The sequence below is a fragment of the Myxine glutinosa genome, chromosome 5 (assembly GCF_964187855.1).
Source record: "Myxine glutinosa chromosome 5, kmMyxGlut1.1, whole genome shotgun sequence".
In the NCBI taxonomy this organism is placed as follows: domain Eukaryota; kingdom Metazoa; phylum Chordata; class Myxini; order Myxiniformes; family Myxinidae; genus Myxine; species Myxine glutinosa.
Genome location: NC_136265.1, coordinates 188,084,382 through 188,109,917, shown reverse-complemented (window position 1 = coordinate 188,109,917; position 25,536 = coordinate 188,084,382). Strand labels below are relative to the sequence as shown.

Here is a 25,536-nt window from a genome sequence, read left to right as displayed (position 1 = left end):
AGGAAAGGGTTTGGTCAAAGATGACGCCAAGATTCCGGATGTGAGGGGAGGTGGATACTGGGATACCGTCGATGTTGAGGGCAAAGTTATGGGTGGATTTTGTGAGCGTTTTTGGGCCAATGATGATTATTTCAGATTTATCACAGTTAAGCTTGAGGAAGTTGATTTGAAGCCAGGATTTTATTTCAGTGATGCAGTTTGTCAGGATAGAGTGGGTGTCGGTGGAGACGGACTTGGTGGAGATGAAAAGCTGGATGTCATCGGCGAAGCAGTGGAATTGGAGACCATGACGGCGGATTAAGTGACCGAGCGGGGACAGGTAAAGGATGAAGAGGAGGGGGCCAAGAACTGAACCTTGGGGGACACCTTGGGGGAGGGGAGCAGTGGGGGATTTGCAGTTATTGATGGAGATGAACTGGCATCTGTCAGAGAGGTATGATTTAATCCAAGAGAGGGCAGTGCCGGTGACGTTAAAGGTGGATTCAAGTCGGGTGAGGAGGATAGTGTGATCGATGGTGTCAAAGGCAGCGCTGAGGTCGAGGAGGACGAGAATGTTGAGGTTGCCAGCGTCAGAGGAGAGGAGAAGGTCGTTGGTGATTTTGAGGAGAGCAGTTTCAGTACTGTGGTTGGAGCGGAATCCGGATTGGAATGTTTCATACAAGTTATTGGCAGAGAGATGATGTTTGAGTTGAGTGGCTACAGCGCGTTCCAAAACTTTTGACAGAAAGGGTAGGTTGGAGATGGGTCTGAAGTTGTTTAGGGTGTCAGGGTTTAGACCAGGTTTTTTTAGAATGGGGGTAACAGCAGCAATTTTGAGGGAAGGTGGGACGATGCCTGTAGACAGGGAGGAGTTTATTGTTGCAATGATAAGTGGAGAGAGAGCAGGGAGGGAGGCTTTGACAAAGCTGGAGGGGATGGGGTCAAGAGTGCAGGTGGCAGTTTTCATTCCTATGAGGAGTTCAGAGAGGTCAGTAGGAGAGATTGGGGAGAACCGAGACAGGGGATGGCAGGACAAGGGGGGGCAGGTGGTTGGAGGGGGAGCGGGTGCGGCGGTGGTCAAGCTGTTGTAGATGTTGTCAATTTTGCGTTGGAAGAAAGAGAGGAAGGAGATGCAGTTGTCTACTGTGAATGACTGGGTGGTGGTGTTCAGGGGGCGGAGGAGTTTGTTTATTATCGAGAAGAGTGCTTTTGGGTTTCCGGAGCCAGAGTGGATAATTTGAGAGTAGTAGGCAGAGCGGGCGCGGGAGAGGGCATCTTTGTAGTGTTGTATGTGGTCCTTGTAGGCTTGGGAGTGAACTGTGAGACCCGTTTTATTGCGGAGTCTTTCAAGTTGGCGAGCACGAGTTTTCATCAGGTGGAGTTCAGGGGTAAACCAGGGAGCAGAATGGGTGAAAGAAACTGTTTTGGTTTTTACAGGCGCAAGCTGGTCAAGGCAGGAGGAGAGAGTGTGGTTGTAGTAGTCAGTGAGGTCGGAAGGGGTGTGGAGGTCAATGAAGGGAGAAGTGGACATTTTTTCAGAGAGGGTGGATGAGAATGAGGTAGGTGAAAGAGCGTTTAGCTTACGGAAGTTGATTGTGCGATAATGCCTTGGTGTTGGGGCGGGGATGTTGATGGTCAGAGTGATGGCTAAGTGGTCAGAGAGGGTGAGGTCGGAGCCATAGAGATGGTGCAAATTTAATCCAGTGGAGCAGACAAGGTCCAAAATGTGACCACGGATATGGGTAGGAAAGTCGACATGTTGAGTGAGGTTAAAGCAGGTGAGTAAATCAGTGAAGTCAGTGGTTATTGTGGAGTCAGTGGAGTCCATGTGGATATTGAAATCACCAAGGAGGAGGATTGAGGGGGAGAGGGAACATAGCTGGGTCAGAAAGTAGGAGAAGTCAGACAGGAATGATGGGTGTGGTTTGGGAGGGCGGTAGACGACAGCCATGACTGACTGCGTGTGACCAGAGAGTTTTAAAGCCAGGTGTTCAAATGATGGAGCAGATGAGATGGAGATGAGGTTGGTCTTGATGTCTTGACGGTGGATAACGGCAATTCCACCACCTCGGCCCTCCGAGCGTGGTTTATTGACGTAGGAATATCCATTGGGTGTGGTGAGGTTGAGTGTGTAGTAGTCCAGAGGTTGTTGCCAGGTTTCGGTGAGACAGAGAAAGTCCAGTTTGTTATCCAGGATGTATTCGTTCAGGATGAGGCATTTATTGTTGAGGGACCGGGTGTTGAACAGGGTGAGCTTGATGTTGTTTTGAACAGCAGGGATGAATTCAGGTGATTTAGCCAGGGTTCGTAGGCAAGAGGTGCGATCGTGTGGGTTGCTGTGACCAGGTGCGCTGGGACGAAGAGTGAGAGTGCGCTGAGCCGACCAGAGGACGGGGATGGAGTGACCTGATTGCAAATAAACAAACTTGCGACCGGAGCCACGGTGAATGTACCTGGGTCGTCGGAGGAGTCCATTTGATTTGATGGCAGAGATGCATGATGGGGTGGAGCGGGTATTGAGCAGAAGGAGGAGATATAGATATATAGATATATATAGTTAGATATATATATATATATATAGTTAGATATATATATATAGTTAGATATATATATATACAGTATATAGTTAGATATATATATAGTTAGATATGTATAGGTAGGTAACTCGACTGTCGTGATAGGGAATCTATATGTAATTTCTGTGTAGTCGGATGTCGGTATAAGCTGTATTGGTGTCCCCGCCATGAGGGGGCGGGGTGTGCTAAGTCGTACAGGGATTATGGGTAAAATTCCTTCGTTTGTCGTTCCCTCTGTCGCCAAACCTGTGTCCATTATGGCAACGCACTCATATAAACACTTAGATAGGTCCTTAGTACACAACAGTAATTAAATGACTGACCGGAAAAAAAAGCAGGCATCGGCCGCGTACAACGCCACCATGGGCAACGGACATCGTAGCAGGCTATAACCACGCCCAGGGATCGTGTGATTGTTTGGAGCGGAAGGCGCGAACCTTCAGCCAATCAGCGCGGAAGGCACCAAGCCACGACTTAGAAGGAGGTTGTTGATTGGAGGGAAGGGAAGGACCTGTGGTTGGCCACGAGGGTGGCGTGACATGGTGGGCGGGAAGCACTTGGCCAATGGGAGGACACCAGCACGGGGAGAACGTTCTGGAAGACTAAGATACAAGTCTCTGATTGGGAACGCGCCAGATTGACGTCACACGCCAGGTGACAAAAGGACTCGCTGGACGACATTTTTCTCTCTCTCTCTCCTCCTCATGCTTGAAGCTTGCTCTCTGCTCTGTGCTGGACTCTTGCCTGGGTTGATTTGCGCTCTTCCCTGCGTTCCTGAATGGTGGTCGTTGATTCGTCATCTTCATGGTGCTTGGAGCGGTGCTGGGGTGCTCGGAGCTTGGAGCGAGGCTCGGTGCTGTGCGGGAAACGGACCTCATGTGCGGCCAACGAGGAGCTTTGAGTGGGGCTTGCAGCGAGGCGCTCGGTGAGGCCTGATGGTGCGCGAAGAGGCGCGCATCGAGGCCTGTTTCCCGCTGACATCGAAGCCGCGGCGGGCTTGCGCGCTTGGCGCCGACGATTCCTTGACTGCAGGCTACAGACAGATAAGCAGTTAAGCACGCACCACATTTCACAAATACATAACGAACGTTTCTTTTATCGATTCAATTCCTTTGTCCTGTATCCGAAATCTGTGAGTGGGGACATCCCAATTAGGCCATTTATTTACCGGCGCGTTATTTTCCTGTCCCGCTATTCATTGTAAAATAAATCCTTGTATTATTTTCTGTATATACTTGAACGCAGTTTTCCGTGTGATTTATTTAATTTGCAGCGGCATTGGAAATGCCCCGAGAACAGGTAAGACTGCAGGGGTCTTGCGCCGCCCCTCCACCCCGCGCAAAATTTTGTATAGCTTTGTCTTTGAGTCCGCCATTGAGTTTTCGCCTCGAGAGCTAAGGCCTTCGCGATTGGCGTCCGTGACTGCCTGATTTTCATCAAAGGCGGCCACACGACAATATATATATATTGTTGCGGATCTCCCGAAGCCCATTCCCGTTACAAAGGGGGGATTAAACCCCTTTTTTTTCCCCCTGGGTCTTCGTGTCCACGAGGCCGAATCACCTCTTCCGGAGCAAGCGTGAAAAAGGGTATCGGGTCGACGGCGCATGTACCTTTAACCCACGCTGCCACGAAAGCGGGGACCGAACCTCGCATAAGCCACGCTTAATCGAGTACGCCCGAGCGGTATGCGTATCACGTGACTCGTGCCGTTACTTTTATGGAACCCGATTCGAGCGGTTCTAGTCGTACCATGCGAGGCCAATCAATAGAAGGGACGGGAACGGTCAAATAAGAGGAATAACACAATTTATTTACAATGTACAATAATCAGGATGAAGGAAAGGGGACACAGAGCAGAAGCTTAACCAATTTAACTTATGCCCAGACACAGGGCTCACTCACGCACACGGGGAGATGGAGGAAGAATGTTCGCGCGCCAAACGCGCTTTGCCGTCGGTCGCTCTGGGGCAGCTCGCCCGGCGTGGCTCTCTGGCAGTCAGGGCACGTATGCAGGAGAAGGCAGGCAGGAGGAGATCGCGCGTCTGTGGCCCGGCACGGGTTGTCTTCTCGAGCGCGCGATTAATACAGCGCAGGGCACGGGGCACGGGGCAAGTTCATATACAATCTCGATAACCAGCAATGCAATCGACTCGTTCTCTTGCGTGTTCTCTCTCTCTGACTCGATCAATGCCTCAACCCGAACTCCAACTCACTCTCACAGGGGCTCCGACTCATCTCCGTGCGTTCTGAGGCGGGGGTACCCGGGGCAGGGTTTTTATGGCTCCGCCCCGGCCCTACCTGAATGTTCCAGGCTCCGCCTCCATTGCCGTGGTTAGCCACTCCCCTCGAGCCCTGATTGGCGGCTCGTTGCTTACCGGCCACTCCTTCCTGCAGCGCCTCCCTTCGGGCTCGCCAGACTTGTTCAGGCCTGCCACGTGGCATGCTAGCGCCAAAAGACCGCCCTACTCACGGACCTGCTCAACGCAAAACTAACACAGGAAAGGACTACGCTTACATTCACTAAGAAATAACTGAACTATCGCGAGGCTTCATGTTGTGATGCGTCTACCTACGAGGGGAATTATCCTTTATTCCAAAACCACAACAATATATATTGTTACGGACACGACTTTGATGTTATGGTGGGCCGAGCGGAATGGCCGCCGTGTTCGCACAAGTTACCCGATTACACTCGAACGTTGGCCGAATCGCGCTACGCTAGATCAATGAAGGAAAGGACACAACGGCTGGGTTAAATGACACGACACCAGGGGTACAGTTCTCAAGACCTCCGGAGGAGGTTATAATATGGGTTTGCAGAATGTTTAGATTACACGGACAAGAGGTACAGCACAGAAAGGTGGGCACTTAGACACGGTCTTATCTTATTCCCGACAGACCACAGACAAACGGGACAAGACTGACTCACACAGGGATTGATGGCAAGGAGGGGCAGGCAGTCGATGGCTCAAGGTGCACCTTGGCTCAGGGGCAGAATCGACTCGGTCCGGTCCAAAGAGGCGGGAGGTATCCAGCGCTTGGAGGTGGCGACTTCTCTCTCCAAGCTGGGGGCGCATCTGACGTCACCTCCGGTAAGTGGCTGCGTATATCCAGCGGGGAGTGACACGCCCTCGGCTCGTTAGCTCCGCCCCAGATGGAATCGGCCCGCCGCTTCTTATTGGGTGCGGGGGGTTACCGGGCTCCGCCCTTGACGAGGAGCTGACAGTCAGCCCCTTCGTGGTAACCCCGTCGGAGCACATGGGCAATGGCGGCTAACCAAGCCGGAGTGAGGACGCCCACTCCCCGCGCCGCCGCCGCGCCGCCCCCGCTGTTGTTGTAGTTGTTGTTGTTGTTTCATGAGATGATGGGAGGATGCGGAGATGAGATTGTGGGGAGGTATTGGGAGGTCCTAAACTTACTACTGGTGCCATACAATCACATTCTGGTGCAACGAAGAGTCATCATTAATGGAAACGAGTCCTTAACTGACATAGACTAAGAATAACTAGCAAGATGTCCTATAGTTGTCTACGTGAGATGCGGTGAACCTGGGCACGACATTTAATGGGGGAAAAAGGGGAAGGTCGGGGCTACAGAGTGTTGTTTACAGACAATGGGACTAGGGAATGGGGGATTGGGGATAGTTGGGGAGTATTGGGGAAATAGGGGAATATTTACAAGCGGATATGGATGGAGGCCAAATCCCATATCCGCAACAATATTATACCCTATTGTACTTATTTATCTGTCATGGAGGAAATGGCGTCACGTTCACGAAAGTGACAGCACATTTGTCTTACGCTGCCACGAAAGCGGGACCGAACCTCGCATAAGCCACGCTTAATCGAGTATGCCCGAGCGGTATGCGTATCACGTGACTCGTGCCGTTACTTTTATGGAACCCGATTCGAGCGGTTCTAGTCGTACCATGCGAGGCCAATCAATAGAAGGGATGTTGTGCATGCAATACAATTCGAGATGTTGTGGGGGATTTCAAACGAGCTGTGCATGCAAGAAACCCCTCAAACATCGCACAGCTGAAATAATTCTGCATGGAGGAGTGGGCAAAAATTTCTCCCAGTCGATGTCAGAGACTGGTAGACAGTTATAAGAAACGCCTACTTGAGGTTGTTTCTGCCAAAGGGGGCAATACCACCTATTAGAGCCAAGGGTGTACTTACTTTTTCCACATGCGAAATTTACATTTGTTTATTTACATTATACAATGGACTACAAAATGTAACTGAAAGGGAGCACACATAATATCAGTATTGGTGCCATTCACCATTTTGTTTCCATTTTGGAAAGGTGAATTTATCTCGTCCAAAACCTTTACTACACACACTTGAATTTGGGTTGATTGCATGACCTTTATTGGTGTTTTCACAACTATAACGCTCGAGGTGAGACGTTCATAAATTTTATTTGCAGTAGAAATATATACGGATGAGTAATTTTACTCAGCTATTTGAAATTCCGTTATCACTTTGATAAATATATTTCTACAATAGTCATACTTTTCTTTGAAACAAAATTAAATCCACAAGCCTGAGTTGTATTCTTTAACTGTGCTGTGTTGGTGGTGATTGATGGGGGGCAGAGGGGAGTGGGGGGAGGGGATGCTCTTAGTCCCATCATTTTGTCTGGCTTTACACTAGTGTATACATACAGTGCCCTCCATAAGTATTGGAACAGTGAAGTCAAATTTGTTATTATTGCTATATAATCACGAAATTTGTGTTTGAGATCAAAAGATGATTATGAGGCAAGAGTACAGAAGGTCAGCCAACTTTTGCTTCTTGGTATTTCTATGTATATATATATTTTACCATCGTAGAACAATAGCACTTTTTTATGTTCAGACCCCCCTCCCCCCCCCCCCCCCCCCCCCTCATATTGTACCCATTGTAGACCCCTCAGAGCTCACTGTACCCATTTTAGGTGAGCACAAGTATTTGAACAGATTAACTTAAAGTAAATAAAAGTAGAAAATAGTTCGTATTTGGTTAAATATCCCCTGCATGAAATAAATGCATCGAGCCTGTGACCCATTGACATCACCAAACTCTTATCTGCTTTTGAGATGCGTTGCCAAGTGTTTACTGCAGCCATTTTAAGTTGTTGTTTGTTTTGGGGGTTTCTGACTTTAGTCTCCACTTCAGCAAGTGAAATGCGTGCTCCTTGTCTTGTTCTTCTCCATTTCCATTTATAAGGGGTGAGGTCTGATAGCACAAAGCTCCTGCCCTGCCTTGACCACAATGCTCCTCCACTCACCTCCGTCCTCAGCCCTCTCCACTCTCCAACCACCCAGACCTTACTGATATCCCTCTTCACACAATTCTCCCATCTCAACCGTGGTCTTCCTCCTTTCCTCCTACCTTGTTCCCTCAACCTCTTTTCCTCCTACCTTGTTCCCTCAACCTATCCGCGCTCTATTTGCCATTCTCTCTTCTCTCATCCGCATGAAATGTCCAGGCTATCTCAGCCAGCATTTCACCAATGAGACTCTCCATCAAGCTCATCTGCACACCAATCTTCTAAAATAGAGGGACTGCACATAAAAAGTGCTATTGCTCTACAATGGTAAAACATATACAGTGTTCTTCAATATTGAATTCATGAATGAATTTATTTTGAAATACAATTTTTTATTTTCTTCAGACGAATTTCAAAAATGACCATATTTCTGGCTCACCCTGTATGTATAGAAAGAAATACCTTATGTACTCTTTCTTGCCTCATATTCATCTTTTGATCTCAAAACCAAATGTATTGAGTATATCGTAAATTAATAACAAATTTGACTTCACTGTTCCAATACTTATGGACTGTATATTTGATGTTATTCCTCACTAGTTCTCTGAATTGTAATGTATGCAGAGCAACCTGATGCATTATCTGCCACTTGTGAGCATTTGCCCCACCTCTCCACCCCTCGCTCTCATCCCCTAGCAGCAGAGACGCACACTCATGTGTTAAAGGAAATGGTTGGTGGACATTTGCTCCCTGAAGCAGGTAAGTTTTCATTCTGATATAAATGTTTTTTTAATGCCTCAAGCAGTTTATGTCGGTGAAATTAAAGTCGCCGGATTTCTCCATCCGTCTCCCTGTCTGTCACGCTCTTTTTGCTGGGATATCATCAAGGCGTTACATCTGGGACCTCATTGCAGCATTACGTCTAGTGCTTGGCTGGGCCTCTACAGACGTGCACGCCATCCCAATTTTGCTAGGAGTTGGGTTGGGGGCTAGGAGTTGGGGACCTCAGCACCATCCCGACACACACAACTGTGTGTTACGGAATGAGGTGTTTTACGGCGGCTGGAGTGCAAATCGTGCCATCAACCTCCTTGAGAAAGAGGACCTGGTGTTAATTCAACAGCTGACCGGGATTCAAACTGAGGCCCCTAAGATCCCAAGCCCTCCACCATAACCGTGAAGCCAACACCAGGCTTAGGGTGATTGGAGGCAGTCATAAGAAATGCTTCAATGTTTGAAGAGCCCTGAATCAAAGTTTAATTCGAAATGATCTGGGGGGCATGCATCCCCCTCCCGCCCCCCCCCTTAATATATCATCACCCTGTTGTCATAATTTCAGTTCCCCCCCAATCATCAAGTGTGATAATTTGCCCCAACCAGATATATGACGTAATATATGAACGTTCCCTAAAGTGTGTTGAACGAAACGTAACTGGCAAAGCCAAATGGCATTACATTCTACCTTTTAGAAAGGTAATTGTCGGCTATAAAACTCCCGCAATATGTAGGATAAATATTTGATGGACATACATACATGCGGAGAGACAAACACTGAAAACACAGGAACCAAACATCTACGCCGTAAAAAATCGTTTGTTTAATCACGAATTTGCCAGTTATAAAAGCCTCTTTGCGAGTTTTAAAAAGAGGAAGAAGCGATAATGTATGGTTCAGATTCACACAGCAGTTTGAACGGAAACATTTATTATTCCATGACAGTAGAAACCCTTTAGGAAATTAAATATACAATCGTGATATTTTGCGAAGCAATATAAAAATATATAAAACTACACAGAAGGAGGCTACAAACAACAACACCAACAACCACAGCCACGATAACAATTGAGTTTTATAAAAGATCCTTATTTTCACGTGTTTTACTTCATGTGTTTCACACTGAATGAAAAACGTAAAGGTAGAGCATGCAGATTGTGATACATGACAGGTTCAACGATATGTCCAGCCTGAACGGCATAGGAATCAAAATGACAGTGTGTGCAGTCAGCCGTCGTACCGCTGTAATGACATCACATCACCATTGTCATGTGACCAGATCTTCAGCTCTGATTGGTGTACATTTGAGGGGACCTACATACATACATTCATACATACATTCATTCATACATACATACATTCATTCATACATACATACATTCATACATACATACATTCATACATACATTCATACATACATTCATACATACATTCATACATACATTCATACATACATTCATACAGACATACATACAGTCACGTGAAAAAGTAAGTACACCCCATGTAAAGTTTTGACTTTTTCAATATATTTCAACATACAGCTATTTGATCTTCATTTCAACAATATTGATAGATAAAGGGGATATAATCTATCTATAATTCCAGTAATCTCTGTGTGTATGTGTGTGTGTATGTCTGTGTGTTTGTCTGTGACCGCTGTTTCTCGACAACCACGGGTCCGATATACTTGAAACTTGCCAGGTATATTGCTGGGGACCCGAGGATGTGCCTTTTCAAGGTTTGAAATTAATCGGACAAGTGGTTCCCAAGGTATGGTCACCGTACTCGCAAGCCGTTCGCTTTGGCTTTGCGAATGGACCAAACCATTTCATGTAAATAGAGGGGGGGGGGGGGGGTTCTACCGTACTCGCAAGCCGTTCGCTTTGGCTTTGCGAATGGACCAAACCATTTCATGTAAATAGAGGGGGGGGTTCTGTGGTCGTTACTGCCACGTGGTTTCAAAGTTTTTTTTTGTTGTTGTTGTTTGCACGCATGTTTTTTTGCACCCACGTACGGGCACGCCCTAGTATAACAAATATCATGAAACATTTACATTTTGTAGTCCATTGTATAATTTAAATAAACATAAATGCAAATTTCGCATGTGGAAAAAGTAAGTACACCCCTACATTTATCACTACTTCAAATACCTAAAATGAGAATCAGGTGCACCAGCTCAGGTGCAAATGATTAGAACATCGTTAGAGAAGATCTTGGAGGAACCTGTCTTATTTAAACCTCAGACATTTGGTTTGGTTTGCTCTTTGTTGTTGAAGTGTGCAGCGTCACCATGCCTAGATCAAAAGAGCTCTCTGAGGCCTTCCGAAAGAAGGTTGTAGATGCCTACGAGTCTGGGAAGGGATTTAAAAAGATCTCCAAACAATTTGAAATCAATCATTTGACTGTCTGGAAGATCATCTACAAGTGGAGACGATTCCAAACAACTGCCAACTTGTTCAGGCCAGGCCGCCCCAGCAAGTTCAGCCCGAGAGCAGACCGCAAGATGCTGAAAGAAGTCTCTAAGAACCCCAGAATGTCATCACGGGACCTGCAGGTAGCTCTTGCCACTGTTGATGTCAAAGTGCACGAGTCCACCATTAGAAAGAGGCTGCACAAATTTGATCTACATGGGAGGTGTGCCAGGAGGAAACCTTTGCTGTCCAGAAAGAACATCAGGGCAAGACTAAAGTTTGCCAATGAACACCTAGGCAAAGACCAGCACTTCTGGAACAATGTGCTCTGGACAGATGAGTCAACGGTAGAGCTATTTGGCCACAGTACCAGAAGACATATTTGGCGAAAACCAAAGACAGCATTTGACCACAAGAACCTGATACCAACTGTAAAGCATGGTGGTGGAAATATTATGGTTTGGGGCAGCTTTGCTGCATCAGGGCCTGGGCAGCTCATCATCATAGAATCCACTATGAATTCTTCATTGTAACAGAGGGTGCTTGAGGATAATGTGAGGCCATCTGTCGGAAAGTTGACGCTCAACCGAAGGTGAAACCTTGCAACATGACAATGACCCTAAACATGCCAGTAAATCCACCAAGGAATGGCTGAAAAGAAAGAAATGGAGGGTTCTGAAATGGCCAAGTCAAAGCCCGGATCTAAATCCCATCGAGATGTTGTGGGGGTATTTGAAACGAGCTGTGCATGCAAGAAACCCCTCAAACATCGCACAGCTGAAAGAATTCTGCATGGAGGAGTGGGCAAAAATTTCTCCCAGTCGATGTCAGAGACTGGTAGACAGTTGTAAGAAACACCTACTTGAGGTTGTTTCTGCCAAAGGGGGCAATACCACCTATTAGAGCCAAGGGTGTACTTACTTTTTCCACATGCGAAATTTACATTTGTTTATTTACATTATACAATGGAGTACAAAATGTAAATGTTTCATGATATTTGTTGTATCATATCACCTTTATCTTTCAATATTGTTGAAATGAAGATCAAATAGTTGTATGTTGAAACATGTTGAAAAAGTCAAAACTTTACATGGGGTGTACTTACTTTTTCACGTGACTGTACATACATACATACATACATACATACATACATACGGACAGACAAAAACTGTTCTATACAGCTTTGCCCTATGGGCTACGCCGTAAAAATCGCTTTTATATACAAGTTATGTTGTCCATCTCACCAGCCATCTGTGCATGTCGCATATACAAGTTATGTTGTCCATCTCACCAGCCATCTGTGCGTGTCGCATATACAAGTTATGTTCAGTTACCGTTCGTGAAATGCCAGACCAGACTTGTCGAAGAAAAAAAAAACTGCACAAAGTCACATCGCACTGGGTGTAGAGTGGATGAAATATCCGTTATACTTATACTTTGTGAAATGAAATTTTTTGTTTTGTTGTACCAACAATAGAGAGAATGTCTATTGTCCCTCCACCCCTCCTCAACTAAACAATTAAATCATGCATCAAATTGGGGAGGGGTGACCCCTGGGAAAGAGTTTTGCACGTCTTGACATTTCCAGATCTGAGACGCTTCTGTAGAGTTTTTATATGTCTCTTTTTTTTTTTTTTTTTTTTTTTTTTTTGTATACTGAATCGAGGCTCGTGAAAGAGCTAATCAATGGGTTTCCAAGGCTGCTTTGTATACACAGAACAACCTCCTTTTATACAGAGCACAGATGAGTTTTAAAGTGGTTTAAAAACGGGGAAATTAGGCCAAATGAATTTTATTGCCCGAAAAAAGAAAACAAGAGAAAAATTGGGACTTCCGCCTCCGGTTTTGCCGGCGAGGTTACGTTTTTTCGCAGCTGTCCACGCTCTCCACCCTATCGAAGTTAAGTAATTGTTCCCATTTGTATTTTCGTCAAAACTGTATTTATTTTATGGTGTGTACCTACAGTGGGTCCCAAGGAAAATTCTCGGTGTAAATCTTTCATACCTGCATAGAAAATCGTGTTAATTCATGTCGTGTCTTTTGAGGCCTTGTACCGTGTCCTACCTTGAGGCTTTCTTTTTCTCAGCGGTCCGTCGATTGTGCTCCAATAACTTTCGTTCTCTGTTTTTCCCAGTCTTTTCACCCCATAGCCTACTAGCCTTGTTTAAAATCTCAACTAAAAAAAAAAAAAATCGCCCCCATCTCCCATCCCTTTCAAATCCCTCCCCTTGTCCCTTCCCTCCTAAACTCCCCCCTAACTCCTCCCCTCAAAAACTCCCCCCTCACCCCTCCCCTACAAATCTTCCCACCCTCATTTCTTCTCCATTTCCCCCCTCTCACCCCTCCCCCTCAAAGCGTCCTCCCTGCTTCTTCCCCCTTCCAACTCTCACCTCCATCTCCCCCAACCTTCTGCCTCGCTCTTCCCCCTCCTCAAATAACACCTCATTGTGCCTCACCCAATCACCATCAAACCTCTTGTCCGCCCCATCCTTCCCTTTCTCTGAGCTATTCTGTAATCTCTGGCACACCTTCAATAGCTCTCCCTACCTCTTCCTCCTCTTCCACATCTTACCCTACCCCTCCTCCCCCCTGTTCTGTATCCGATGCTCCCCCTTCCTCTTAATTAACGGTATGGACCTCAAACATCCGGGGCCTTCGTTCAAACTTAACTGATCTCTCCATACAGGTTGCTTCTGACAAACCAGACGTGATCTGCTTAACACAAACTTTCCTCCTTCATGATGTCTCTGATTCCTTCGTGTCTCTCCCGGGTTACTCCCTCCTCCGGTATGATAGACCTGAGCCTCGCCCTGGAGGTGGGGTTGCTATCTTTATCAAAAACTCTCTTTCTCACTCACCCTGCACTGCCCTCTCTCCACATCACCGCCAGGAATACCTCTGGCTACGGCTTCCCCATCGCTCCCACCTCTTGTTCATATGTGTGTTGTACCGTCCACCAAACAGTGATGACTCCATCTACATCTCGCTGTCTGATAATATGGACCAACTTCTATCTACTCATCCCAACTCTCTCTTCCTCATATGTGGTGATTTCAATTGTCACCATGCCATTTGGCTGCGTGTGGGTACCTCTCACCAGCCATGGCTCCTCAGCAAAGGACTTCTGCGACTCACTGGGACTGACACAATCTGTCAATTTCCCGACCTGGATCTCAGTCAACGGATCATCTTCTCTTCTGGACTTGGTTATGACTAACTTCCCTGAAAATGACTGCTGCTCTTCTTCTGCTCCAATCGGCACATCTGATCATGTGCTTGTTAAAGTGGACATCTCTCTGACCATTCTCAGGGAGCCTCCTCAGCGTCGACGAGTCTGGCATTTCACTCAGGCCAATTGGCACGGTCTTCAGGCAGCCATCAATCATCTGGACTGGTCTCCCATCTCTACCGCCTCTGACATCAACTCATCCTGGGAATTCTTCCAAAGTAAATTGCTCTCTCTCATGCACAGATTTATCCCATCTCGTCTTCAGTTGTCATACCCTTCCTCCCGTCCATGGTACACAGAATCTTGTGGTGAGGCTGTTGCCCAGAAACAACTTGCCTTCGTCTCCTGGAAAACAAATCCAACGGAAGGAAATCTCATTTCCTTTCACAAATCCCGAAACAAGTGTATGTCCACCCTCAGGAGAGCCAGGAAACAATATCTCTCCATTCTCAAGACCGAATTCTCTTATCTGTCTCCCTCTTCCAAATCCTGGTGGTGTCTGGTCAAATCTGTTTCTGGTGTTTGTTCCCCCTCCATCCCCTCCCTTACCTCGAACGGCTACACAGCTGATTCCGGACGTGAAAAAACTGAATGCCTCAACTCTGTGTTTGCCTCTAAATCTTGTGTCCCAAACCCATTCCTCTCTGTACCCACCGTACACAGTAGTACCCAGCTGCTCCTGGACTCTGTGTCCTTTCCTCCTGACAAGGTGGAAAAGTTTCTGTCAATCCTCGACTCTGATTCTGCAACTGGACCTGACGGCATCAGCCCACGGGTCCTAAAATCCTGTTCTTCCGCTCTTTCACTCCCTCTCTCTGTTCTCTTCACCCTCTCTTTTGCTCAAGGTCATCTGTCATCTGCTTGGAAATCTGCCAACATCACCGCTTTACACAAAAAAGGTGCAAAAACAGATCCTTGCAACTACAGACCAATCAGCCTTCTCCCAATTATCAGCAAAGTCATGGAATCCATCATTGCTTTGGATATGAAATCTTTCCTCTTCTCCAATGGCTTGATTTATGATCATCAATTTGGTTTCAGACCAGGTCACTCTACTCTGGACATGCTGCTTCTGCTGTCTCAACAATGGATGGAGGTCCTCGATGCCAAACAGAAAATTGGAGCTGCCTCCCTCGACACATCCACGTGCCTTCGATATGGTTTGGCACCCCGCTCTGCTCAGCAAACTCTCCTCCTTTGGTATCCATGGAAATCTCCATGCATGGCTGGCGGACTTCCTCTCTAGTCGTAGTCAACGTGTGGCCCTGAATGGGATTCTCTCATCTCCTCTTCCTGTTCAGGCTGGAGTTCCCCAAGGCAGTGTTCTGGGCCCTGTGCTTTTTCTGGTCTTCATCAATGATCTCTCCGACTCTCTTGAAAATCCTCTCTATCTCTTTGCTGATGACTCCACTCTCTGCCGCTCCATTCCTTATCCCTCAGATCGGCAGTCTGCAGCCTCCTCACTCTCTGTAGACCTGGACAAAATCAGACTGGGCAAACAAGTGGAACATGTCTTTCAATCCTGACAAATCTCACACTCTTACGATGTCTCTCCGAAAAGACCGACTGGACAACCCTCCCATCCACTTTCTGAATAATCCTCTCCAAGAAGTTCTGTCACTCAAGCTTTTGGGTCTCACTATCTGCCACGATCTTTCCTGGGAAAACCACATTTCAAATCTGGCCTCCAAAGCCAGTCGCCGACTGGGCATCCTCCGTCATGCGAAGTCCTTCCTTGGCACACCTGAGCTCCTCACCACATACAAGGCTTTCATCCGCAGCTCAATGGAATACTGCTCTCCACTCTGGGCTGGTGCTCCTGCCTCACACCTAGCTCGTCTTCACGCTGTTGAAACTAAAGCGTTCAGAATCGTTGGAATCTCCCGTGATGAAGCTACCTCCGAGGGCCTTTCACTTACTCACCGCAGGCAGGTTGGTGGTCTTTCTGTCTTCTACCGACTCCTCTCCGGCCTTTCTCCTCCTGCTCTCTCTGGGCTCTGTCCCCCAAATATTCCTACAGGTCGCACAAGATCTGCCTGCAACCCTCTTATGGTTAAACTGCCAAAATCAAGACTCTCTGCTCACCTTCACTCCTTCATTCCTCTTTTCTCCCGCCTCTGGAACAAACTTGGTCACTCTCTTCAGTCCCACTCCTCCCTCCAGGTCTTTAAAACAGCTGTTCACCACCATCTCTTATCTTCCCCCATCCAAATCCTTGATCTTTTCTACCCCCGCTAATTTCACCCCAAATCCACTTTTTTGAAATACCAACTTCTTTCCTGGAAGTCCTTGGTGTCCTTGTGTTTTATACTTCTCCCACCCCCCTCCCCCTTCCCACGCCGCCTCCCCCAAGCCCTCTCCCTCCCACACATTCCCTATGTTCCTGCTCTCAAATGTTGTGTTTATGTGCTTCCCCTTCTCTCCCCATCTTGTCTACTGCTCCCCTTTTTATATACTTTGTTTGTTTGTTTGTCTGTTTGATTTTTTGTGTGATAAATGTTAGCTCTTTCATGAGCCTCGATTATGTATACAAAAAAAAAAAAAAAATGACCACGGTTTGGTCACCAGCTGCTACGTGTTGAATCATGAGGATATCCGTTGCAATATGTGCTACCAAATTCGACCAGTCATTAAATTATGTACATGCACTTGCGTCTTTTTGTCTTTCAGCTAAATTTATTCTGGTTTCTTCAAATAAATCGCGATTTTCGTCCGCGATTTTCTTACCTCATACCAACGCACGTCCGAGTGTTTGCGTCCGAATGTATGCGCATGCGCTATTCAATAATTACACCTAATTTGTGTCAAGTTCTGTGAAACGAGATTGATATGAAAACATTCATGTTGTCTTTGTTGCTAAATTTATTCTGGTTTCTTTAAACAAATCGTGATTTTAGTCCGCGATGTTCTTACCTCATACCAACGCACGTCTGAGTGCATGCGCATGCGCTATTCAAAAAGGCACCCCAACAACAAGAACAACAACGCGGTCCTCATAGAGCTGCTCGTCACAGCTAAAAAACATAACTTTTCCTTGCAGGAGAAAAACATCCAATTTACTGAAAAACACAAGGGTTCCAAATGGAGTCTGTTTTTTTTTTCAAATAATATATTGAATCACTATTTATTTTCTTATTGTTTATTCATTGTTTTACATTGAGGTCAATGAGTTTTCTTCCTTGATTGTGCATTTTTTTGTTTGTTTCATTTAGTTTGTTTGTTGAAGGTAACTTGTAGACTCGACAAACTGTCCAGCAGTGGTTTTGATAGAAGAAATCCAATTTCTTCGATCAAAATTACCTTCTATCAAATCTTTCCAATTAAACTCAGTTATTTTTAGATGTGGTGTTGATCATTGTATACCTAAGAAATCCACGTGATCATTGTGCACCCGCCCCTGTTGGGTAGTGTTCCATGTTAACACCCTGTGGAGATATTGCCAATCTACCTTCCATCTCTTTTTCTTTTTTTTCTGCCTTCCACACAGGTGTGGTGCTGCCCTTAGCGTTGGGCCTGACCATCACAGTCATGTTAGCTGCTGTGCTCGCCTGCCGCCTTGTTTCCGTCAACCGCCGCCTGAAACGCACTCGCCCTCTAACATCGGATGAGTCGGATTACCTCATCAATGGCATGTATCTGTGATGGTGCCTGTTCCTTCCACGTGGTTCTTCCCCAAACCCCCCGACACCCCCCCCCCACCTCGTCATCCCCATCTGTGGGATCGGGGACCAGCTTTATGCTAGCAGCATGATTCGGTGCCAGGCGTTGTTCGGCTGTCCTCAAGATCCAATGAACGTTATGTTTTGATCAGCATGGTTCAAAACTGTGGGTCCCGTCGTTTCCTGATACGCAGAAAAGTTATCAGTCGTTAAAATTATTCATGAACAACCACATTTCTATCAGCAATCAAATTTGGTTTATTGCATTTCACCAAATAAATTGGCAACAGTCATGATTCTACCTTTAAAAATAGTTGTCGACCTTACGATAATGAGCATGGGGGTTTTTTTTGAACAAACATGTTTTTACATGTATTTTTTGGTTGGGAATTTTATTTCAGTGTTGGTTTTTAGCTTTGCTGAAGATAAAAATCGGTTTACTTGTTAGTGGACATATTTAGAAGTTGGTTGTGAAATGTTGCTTTGACAATTTATTCACCTTTAAACGTGCGTCAAACTTCCCTCCAGCCATATGAAGATTAGTCTTGAGGGTCATAGACCCGAGGGTTGTAATCTGCTGATTGTGAATCCAGTTTTTTAATTTTAATTAATTTATTTGTAGTGACTACTGATGGTTTAACTCAGGTTATTCTTTTAAAAGGTAGTGATTGTTTTGTGAACTCTTGCTAAGTTAACAGGTAATTGTGTGTCATGGTGTCAATACCAGGTGACATTGGATGAAACTTGACATTCTTCGGCCGTTGCTTTATTTAATTATACCACTGTGCTGAAAGGTAATGCCTCCTATTAATTTTTCTCCTAAACAGGTAAAGATATTCGAATGAAACAAAGACATATACCTTTATTCACTCTTTATTCTACCACCTGGTGCATGTTTATTCCTCAACATAGTCACCACAGTTGTTTTGCAATAGAACTGCGCATCCTGCTGACTTAAGCAGCGCTCCATAGCGGTCTTGACATCAGCGTCGAAAGAATAATGTTCTCCATGAAAGTGTTAAGTTTGGGGAAGAGAGGAAAATGTGACAGAGCCACATCGTGGCTGGTGTGATCCTTTGTGATAGTACTCTATTGATACTCTTACTCTCAGGATCGTCATGGTGCACCCAACTTTCATCTCCAGTCACCTGATTCCCAGTCATCTCATCTCCAGCCATCTCATCTCTAGTCAGTTGTCCCAACTCTCATCTCCAGCCATTCATCCCAACTCTTATCCTCAGTCATATGTCCAGTCAATCGGCCCAACTCCCACTCCAGTCATCTCATCTCCAGTCAGTCGTCCCAACTCTCATCCCCAGTCATCTCATCCCCAGTCATCTCATCCCCAGTCATCTCAGCCACAGTCATCTCAGCCACAGTCATCTCATCCACAGTCATCTCAGCCACAGTCATCTCAGCCACAGTCATCTCAGCCACAGTCATCTCAGCCACAGTCATCTCAGCCACAGTCATCTCAGCCACAGTCATCTCAGCCACAGTCATCTCAGCCACAGTCATCTCAGCCACAGTCATCTCAGCCACAGTCATCTCAGCCGCAGTCATCTCAGCCGCAGTCATCTCAGCCGCAGTCATCTCAGCCGCAGTCATCTCAGCCGCAGTCATCTCAGCCGCAGTCATCTCAGCCGCAGTCATCTCAGCCGCAGTCATCTCAGCCGCAGTCATCTCAGCCGCAGTCATCTCAGCCGCAGTCATCTCAGCCGCAGTCATCTCAGCCGCAGTCATCTCAGCCGCAGTCATCTCAGCCGCAGTCATCTCAGCCGCAGTCATCTCAGCCGCAGTCATCTCAGCCGCAGTCATCTCAGCCGCAGTCATCTCAGCCACAGTCATCTCAGCCACAGTCATCTCAGCCACAGTCATCTCAGCCACAGTCATCTCAGCCACAGTCATCTCAGCCACAGTCATCTCAGCCACAGTCATCTCAGCCACAGTCATCTCAGCCACAGTCATCTCATCCACAGTCATCTCATCCACAGTCATCTCATCCACAGTCATCTCATCTAAAGTCATCTCATCTCCAGTCAGTCATACCAACTTTCAACCATCAGTCATCTCATCTCCATTCATCTTATCTCTCACCCCCAGTCATATCTCCAGTCAGTCATCCCAACTCTCATCCTCAGTCATCTCTTCTCCAGTCAGTCATCCCAACTCTCATATCCAGTGTGTCACGTGTCACAGCACTGTCAATGTCGTGCTGCCATTTGCAATCTTGACTTATCTGTAGCACTAACACAAATGGTATCAGAATCACGAAACTTCACACACAATGGCAGGAAGAACTAATGTGCGGACTGTGCTTTGTTTCATTCGAATATCTCCACCTGTTTTGGAGAAAAATAATAGGATGTATTACTTTTCAGCACACCCTCGTAGTCCACTAATGAGTTTGTAATTTGAAGATGTTGTTCTGTAAAATGTTTAAATGTTACGTCTGTGCAATGTCAGAGAGTGAAGGAGAATAGTCTCTATCATGCAGCCAATTGACTGCACTTGATACCTTTTGTCATGGAACATTTTCGAACTGTGTGCACTGCATCCATCAGGGGATGTACATAAATGCACCCGAAATGTATTTATGTTCGTCTTTATTGTAGTAATCACTTTGTAAAAGTCGACAGACTCTTTCGAAACGGTGTGTGTGCGTGTGCGTGCGCATCCACCTACAATGGAAATGCCTCTTTGTCGGATGCAGACTTGTCTTGTTGGCTCATCCTTCATCGGGTACTGAATGCAAAGGGTTGAAACACCGTTGGCGGATATCGTTTGTGCCCGGCTTCAACGAAATTGCAATTATTGTTACAAATTATTGTTACAATTGTTACAAATTGCAACAAAATTACAATGGTTGTCACTTTCAAATTAGGTGAGGTAGAGAGGTGGTAGGTAATTTTGCAGGTGGAGAGTGCAAGTGTGAATATAATGAATGTTGGGCAATGCAGTGAAGAGGGGGAGGGGCTTAGTTGTTGTTATTTATTTTCAACCTTCTGCAACATGCCTGGACAGTTTAAGGGTATGAAACCATGGATGTAAGTTTGCATATTTTGGTAAGTTACAGCAAGTCTGTTTGTTTGCATATTTTGCCTACCTTAGTGACGTCACTGCCGATAGGGAAAATGTCATATTTTTATATTTATTTTTCGGATCATTAGCAATGTCTTCACCTTTTACCATTCGAAGCATGTTTTACATTCACACGTGGACGTGCGTCTGTCTGTCTGCATTCGTTTTTATTGCTGTGAATAGTTCCTTGATGTATTTGCTCTCGGCTGATCGTTGTACATCCGAAACGCCGAACGTTGACGCATGACCGTACACCATGGACCCGATTTCATATCTGTCTGACTGTAAATTGTGATAGCAAAGTAAAAAATTTCATTATTTGACCCGTCATCGTATGCGACTTCGACAAAGCCAAGCGTCGATCGTAAAAACCCATCATGGCAGAGGCAACAGCTGGGATTGTTTGCGTAGCTAGTGGGTGTACACAGAGTGCGTACGGCTTTCGGTTTATTTGCACGAGTCAGGAGGCTCCATTTAAAAAAGAATTGGCCTCACGTGCCTGGTGTTGGTTTAGCGGTTAGGGTGCCGGCTTGGGATCCTAGGATCCTGGGTTCGAATCCCGGTCGATCGCTGAATTAACACCAGGGGGGTTGACTCAGCCTGTCATCCTTCCGAGGTCGGCAAATCGAGTACCAGCTTGCTGGGATGAATGATCACGGTGTGTACCCCGGTTTAGAATAGGTACACCGTATCCCTGCGCATCGTAAGAGGCGACCATGGGTTGGCGTCAGGAAGGGCATCCGGCCATAAAAACATTGCCTCAAACAGGAAACCATGATTGTCATGGGGCCCGCAAGGCTAACCCCCGCTCTAGCGGGGAAAATGGCCTTAAAACGATCATTCATTCATTCATTCATTCATTCACGTGCACCTTTTTATAATTTGTTAACTGTAACCCAAACAGGAATGGTCAATCTCGGTGATATTGTTGTGTGTATATATATCTATCTATAATTCCAGTAATCTCTGTGTGTGTGTGTGTCTGTCTGTGTGTTTGTTTGTCTGTGACCGCTGTTTCTCGACAACCACGGGTCCGATATACTTGAAACTTGCCAGGTATATTGCTGGGGACCCGAGGATGTGCCTTTTCAAGGTTTCATATTAATCGGACAATTACTTACCGAGATATGTCCAAAAAACGCTTCAACCAATCAGAGAGCAGCGAACTAGCGCGTGTGCCGAACGTGGCGGACACACTCTGCCTCGGATGGCACATTTGAGAGCGTATTCATTTATTTCACGTTTGCAAACTATGTTGGCGCTATGTTGGCGTTAAACGATGTTTTAAAACTAATAAAAACGAATTTGCGATTCATTCGCTTTCCTGCGCGTTTGTGTACGCGATGGCGATTCCTTTACCAAACTCCGGAAGCCGTTCGCTTTGGACCGAACCATTTCATGTAAATAGAGGGGGGGGTTCTGTGGTCGTTGCGAATGGACCAAACCATTCATGTAAATAGAGGGGGGGGATTGTCACTGTACTCGCAAGCCGTTCGCCGTTCGCTTTGGCGTTGCGAATGGACCAAACCATTTCATGTAAATAGAGGGGGGGGATATAATTTTAGATAGATATATAGTACGGGCATATATATAGTACGGGCATGCCCTAGTATATATAGATGGAGTCAAAACGCGAGGTTTGTGCAGGTGTTGAAGCTCATTCTTGGCACCTGGGAATCGCTGTCCTGCATGTGAAATTAAATTCTAAGATGTCAGCCGGCAATGATCCGGCAGATTTTGAACAAGGCTCATGCTTTTTCTTTTTCCCTTGTGCTCAGGCGGGCAGGCAAGCAGGCACAGTGCTGCCTATATGTAACCCCCAAGACGGCGTCCACAACCACGGACTTGTGACGCAGTGAGCAGGTGTTTGCTTTTGTCGAGCTCGGTGGCTCTCGGTTGTGTGTTTGCATTGGAATATGTCAATAAGATAGCGCGTACGCTGGTGATGGGCTCGGGCTCGGGCTTGCATTCTCCATTTATTTATACACTCTCGAGGGTATGCCTTCTTTGGGTTTCAGGGTGTCCGAACTAAATATTTATTTGCATGCGTTGGCTCTGTTGTTGTTGAAGGAATTGTTCAGCGAATAAATCAAAGCGCCAGTGCTGTTGAACAATGTACTCAAAAATGTAAACGTTTTTTTCTTTTATAAAGTGGACTTCGGGTCCAAGATGACGTGTGAGGGCCTGCATTGTTTTTCTTGCCAATAATACAGCCTTGTCTCGCATAAAGTCCTTTGTGTTGCAGTTTGTTTTAAAACTTTAAATCTCCAAATTGCAATGACATAACTGCTTTGTCATTCATATATATATGCAGTATTACAAAAATTTCTGAGATTTTGACTTCCGTCCCTGTCCTCTTGCAACTTATTTTCTGTTTTTATCCACCTTTAATTTCTCTTTTTTTTTTAAATTTTTTATTACTTTAATTTTTTTTAATTTTTTAATTTAATTTTTAATTTTTAATTTTTTTATTACTTTAATTAATATTAATTTAAAAACTACTTTTTGCACTTGTGATAGTGTTGAAAAACTACTTTTCGCACTTGTGTTAGTGTTGAAAAACCACTTTTCGCACTTGTGTTGGTGCAGGAAACCACTTTTGCACTTGTATTAGTGTGGAAAAACCACTTTTTGCACTTGTGATAGTGTTGAAAACCCACTTTTCTAGCATTAAAAATTAAAGTTTAAACATTAAAATTAAAATGACATTAAATGGGGGACATTAAAATGAGCTCCATCCAACCGAGCGATCGATCGTCCGTCCATGCACTTTTGTGTGCACGATATTTCAAAAACCGTTGAACATTTAGCTTTTCTATTGCAGATACGTATTCCACATGACATTTATCTCGACCCGATTGGATGACGGCGGTGGTTGGCTGAATTTTGTTGCCATGGCAACCATCTCCGGTAACTTGGCTTGTGTACCTGATATTTCAAAAACCGTTCAAGATTTAGCTTTAATATTACACAGATCTATTCCTCAAACCACCCAAAAGGCAGGGGACTTATCAGCTCCTTGTTAATTTTAACCCTATCTGCGCTCTTTCCCATATGGAACTCCCTTTCCTTTACTACCTCTCCCGCCCGACATTTTTTTGCCCCCACCCACAACTAATCTGCCCACTCATTCCAATGTCTCAAGTTTATTTTTAAAAGCTTCAAGGTGTGGACACAGGACTGGTATCCCAGATGTTGTGGGTTCAAATCTGGCTGAAGGCAGTAGTATGAATAATTTGATCCTAAGCTTCTGGAAACATCTTGCCTAAAGGAAATTAACATGTCCTTCTCGAACTGTCGGTAAAAGCCATGTCAGTTTGTCTACATGTTTGGCTTCAACAGAAATATGTTTATATACTTAATAAACCTTATGGAAAGGAACCATCGAAGGTCGATAATCCCATGATGGGAGGTTGATCCTCAGGTTCTTCTTACTAGCACAGGTACGTTGGTAGCCTTGCTGTCTTTGTCCAGCTCAATCCAGATCTCGATTCTCATGTCCTGTCATCTCCGCCATTCCCCGCTCCTCAAACGTCCACAAGTTTCACCAGAAACCCTTTTCTTCTTACCCTCTCAATGCTCACCTGCACCATTTGAATGAAATCTTGACAGCCTGCTTGTCTTGTTGAACATGACTAGTATTTACATGCATGGAAAGTTGCAAATACAACTACAGAGTTCATAGAACACGATACCGCATTCAGTGTTCAAGTATATACGTACTTCAATCTCAATAAAATTATGATTTTGAAGATCGTTTTTTTTTAAATCCAGAAGTTTAGCGCTACTGAAGCAGTCTTGTACACCACAAGATGTAAGATGTAGTCTCAGTTTAGGAGATGAAGGCTTTACTGATCACAACAGAATGCAGCATCAATCTGCAACATTTGTTCGTAGCCATATCGGCGGCCTCTTCTTCACACGGATACTGCATTACTGCACCCTCTCGCATGCCACACCCAATTCCCAGGGACTGCGCTGGACAGCTCGGATTACTTACACCACCCTATAGAACATATCCAAATACTGCAAAACTGGGGGTTCTAGGAAGCATTGAATGATCGTTTTAAGGCCATTTTCCTCGCTAGAGCGGGGATTAGCCTTGCGGACCCCATGACAATCGATCACCTAGGAAGCATTATGAAGGCGATTTGTTCTATAGTGTTCAAGTTTATAATTCAATTTCAATAAAGGTTTAAAGAGGTTTAAAGGCAGATAAATAAATTAATTCCAGGGTTTCTGCCGTTTTACCAAGTGTCTATTACACCACCCTAACTAACATGTTACATTAGGTCTTCATGCCTGTTGATTGTGTCCTTTATAACGTCAAGTTCGAGTTCACGTTCTTGTAATCCTGCCTGACGATACTTCAGATCGATCCAAATAATCCATTGCAATATGTCAAATTTACGCATTAATGTCATGGAGTTGAAAAGGGAAGGCCCTCTGTTTTTAAACCACTCTAGCTTTATATGTTTGGATGATTCCTGAAATCAGTTCTAGTATATACTCCTATAGACCATTTCGCCATGTTTGCATTAAGGAGGGTAAAAATTGCTGTCTATGGG

At 45.4% G+C, this 25,536-nt stretch overlaps 1 protein-coding gene across 2 annotated transcripts in view; it reads left to right on the top strand.

Moving 5' to 3' along the window:
• The window catches only part of LRP11 (LDL receptor related protein 11), a 43,115-nt gene extending 19,969 nt beyond the window's left edge, over positions 1–23,146 (top strand). The window contains exons 2-4 of one of the 2 annotated variants that reach the window (XM_068115246.2): positions 8,514–8,573; positions 17,716–17,856; positions 22,747–23,146. In XM_068115246.2, coding sequence (XP_067971347.2) covers positions 8,514–8,573; positions 17,716–17,856; positions 22,747–22,784 — 239 coding nt within the window. In that variant the 3' untranslated portion in view covers positions 22,785–23,146. Of the gene's footprint in view, positions 1–8,510; positions 8,574–17,715; positions 17,857–22,746 lie in introns of both variants that reach the window. The other variant, XM_068115245.2, reaches the window with a different exon arrangement.
• Positions 23,147–25,536: the final 2,390 nt, after the last annotated feature.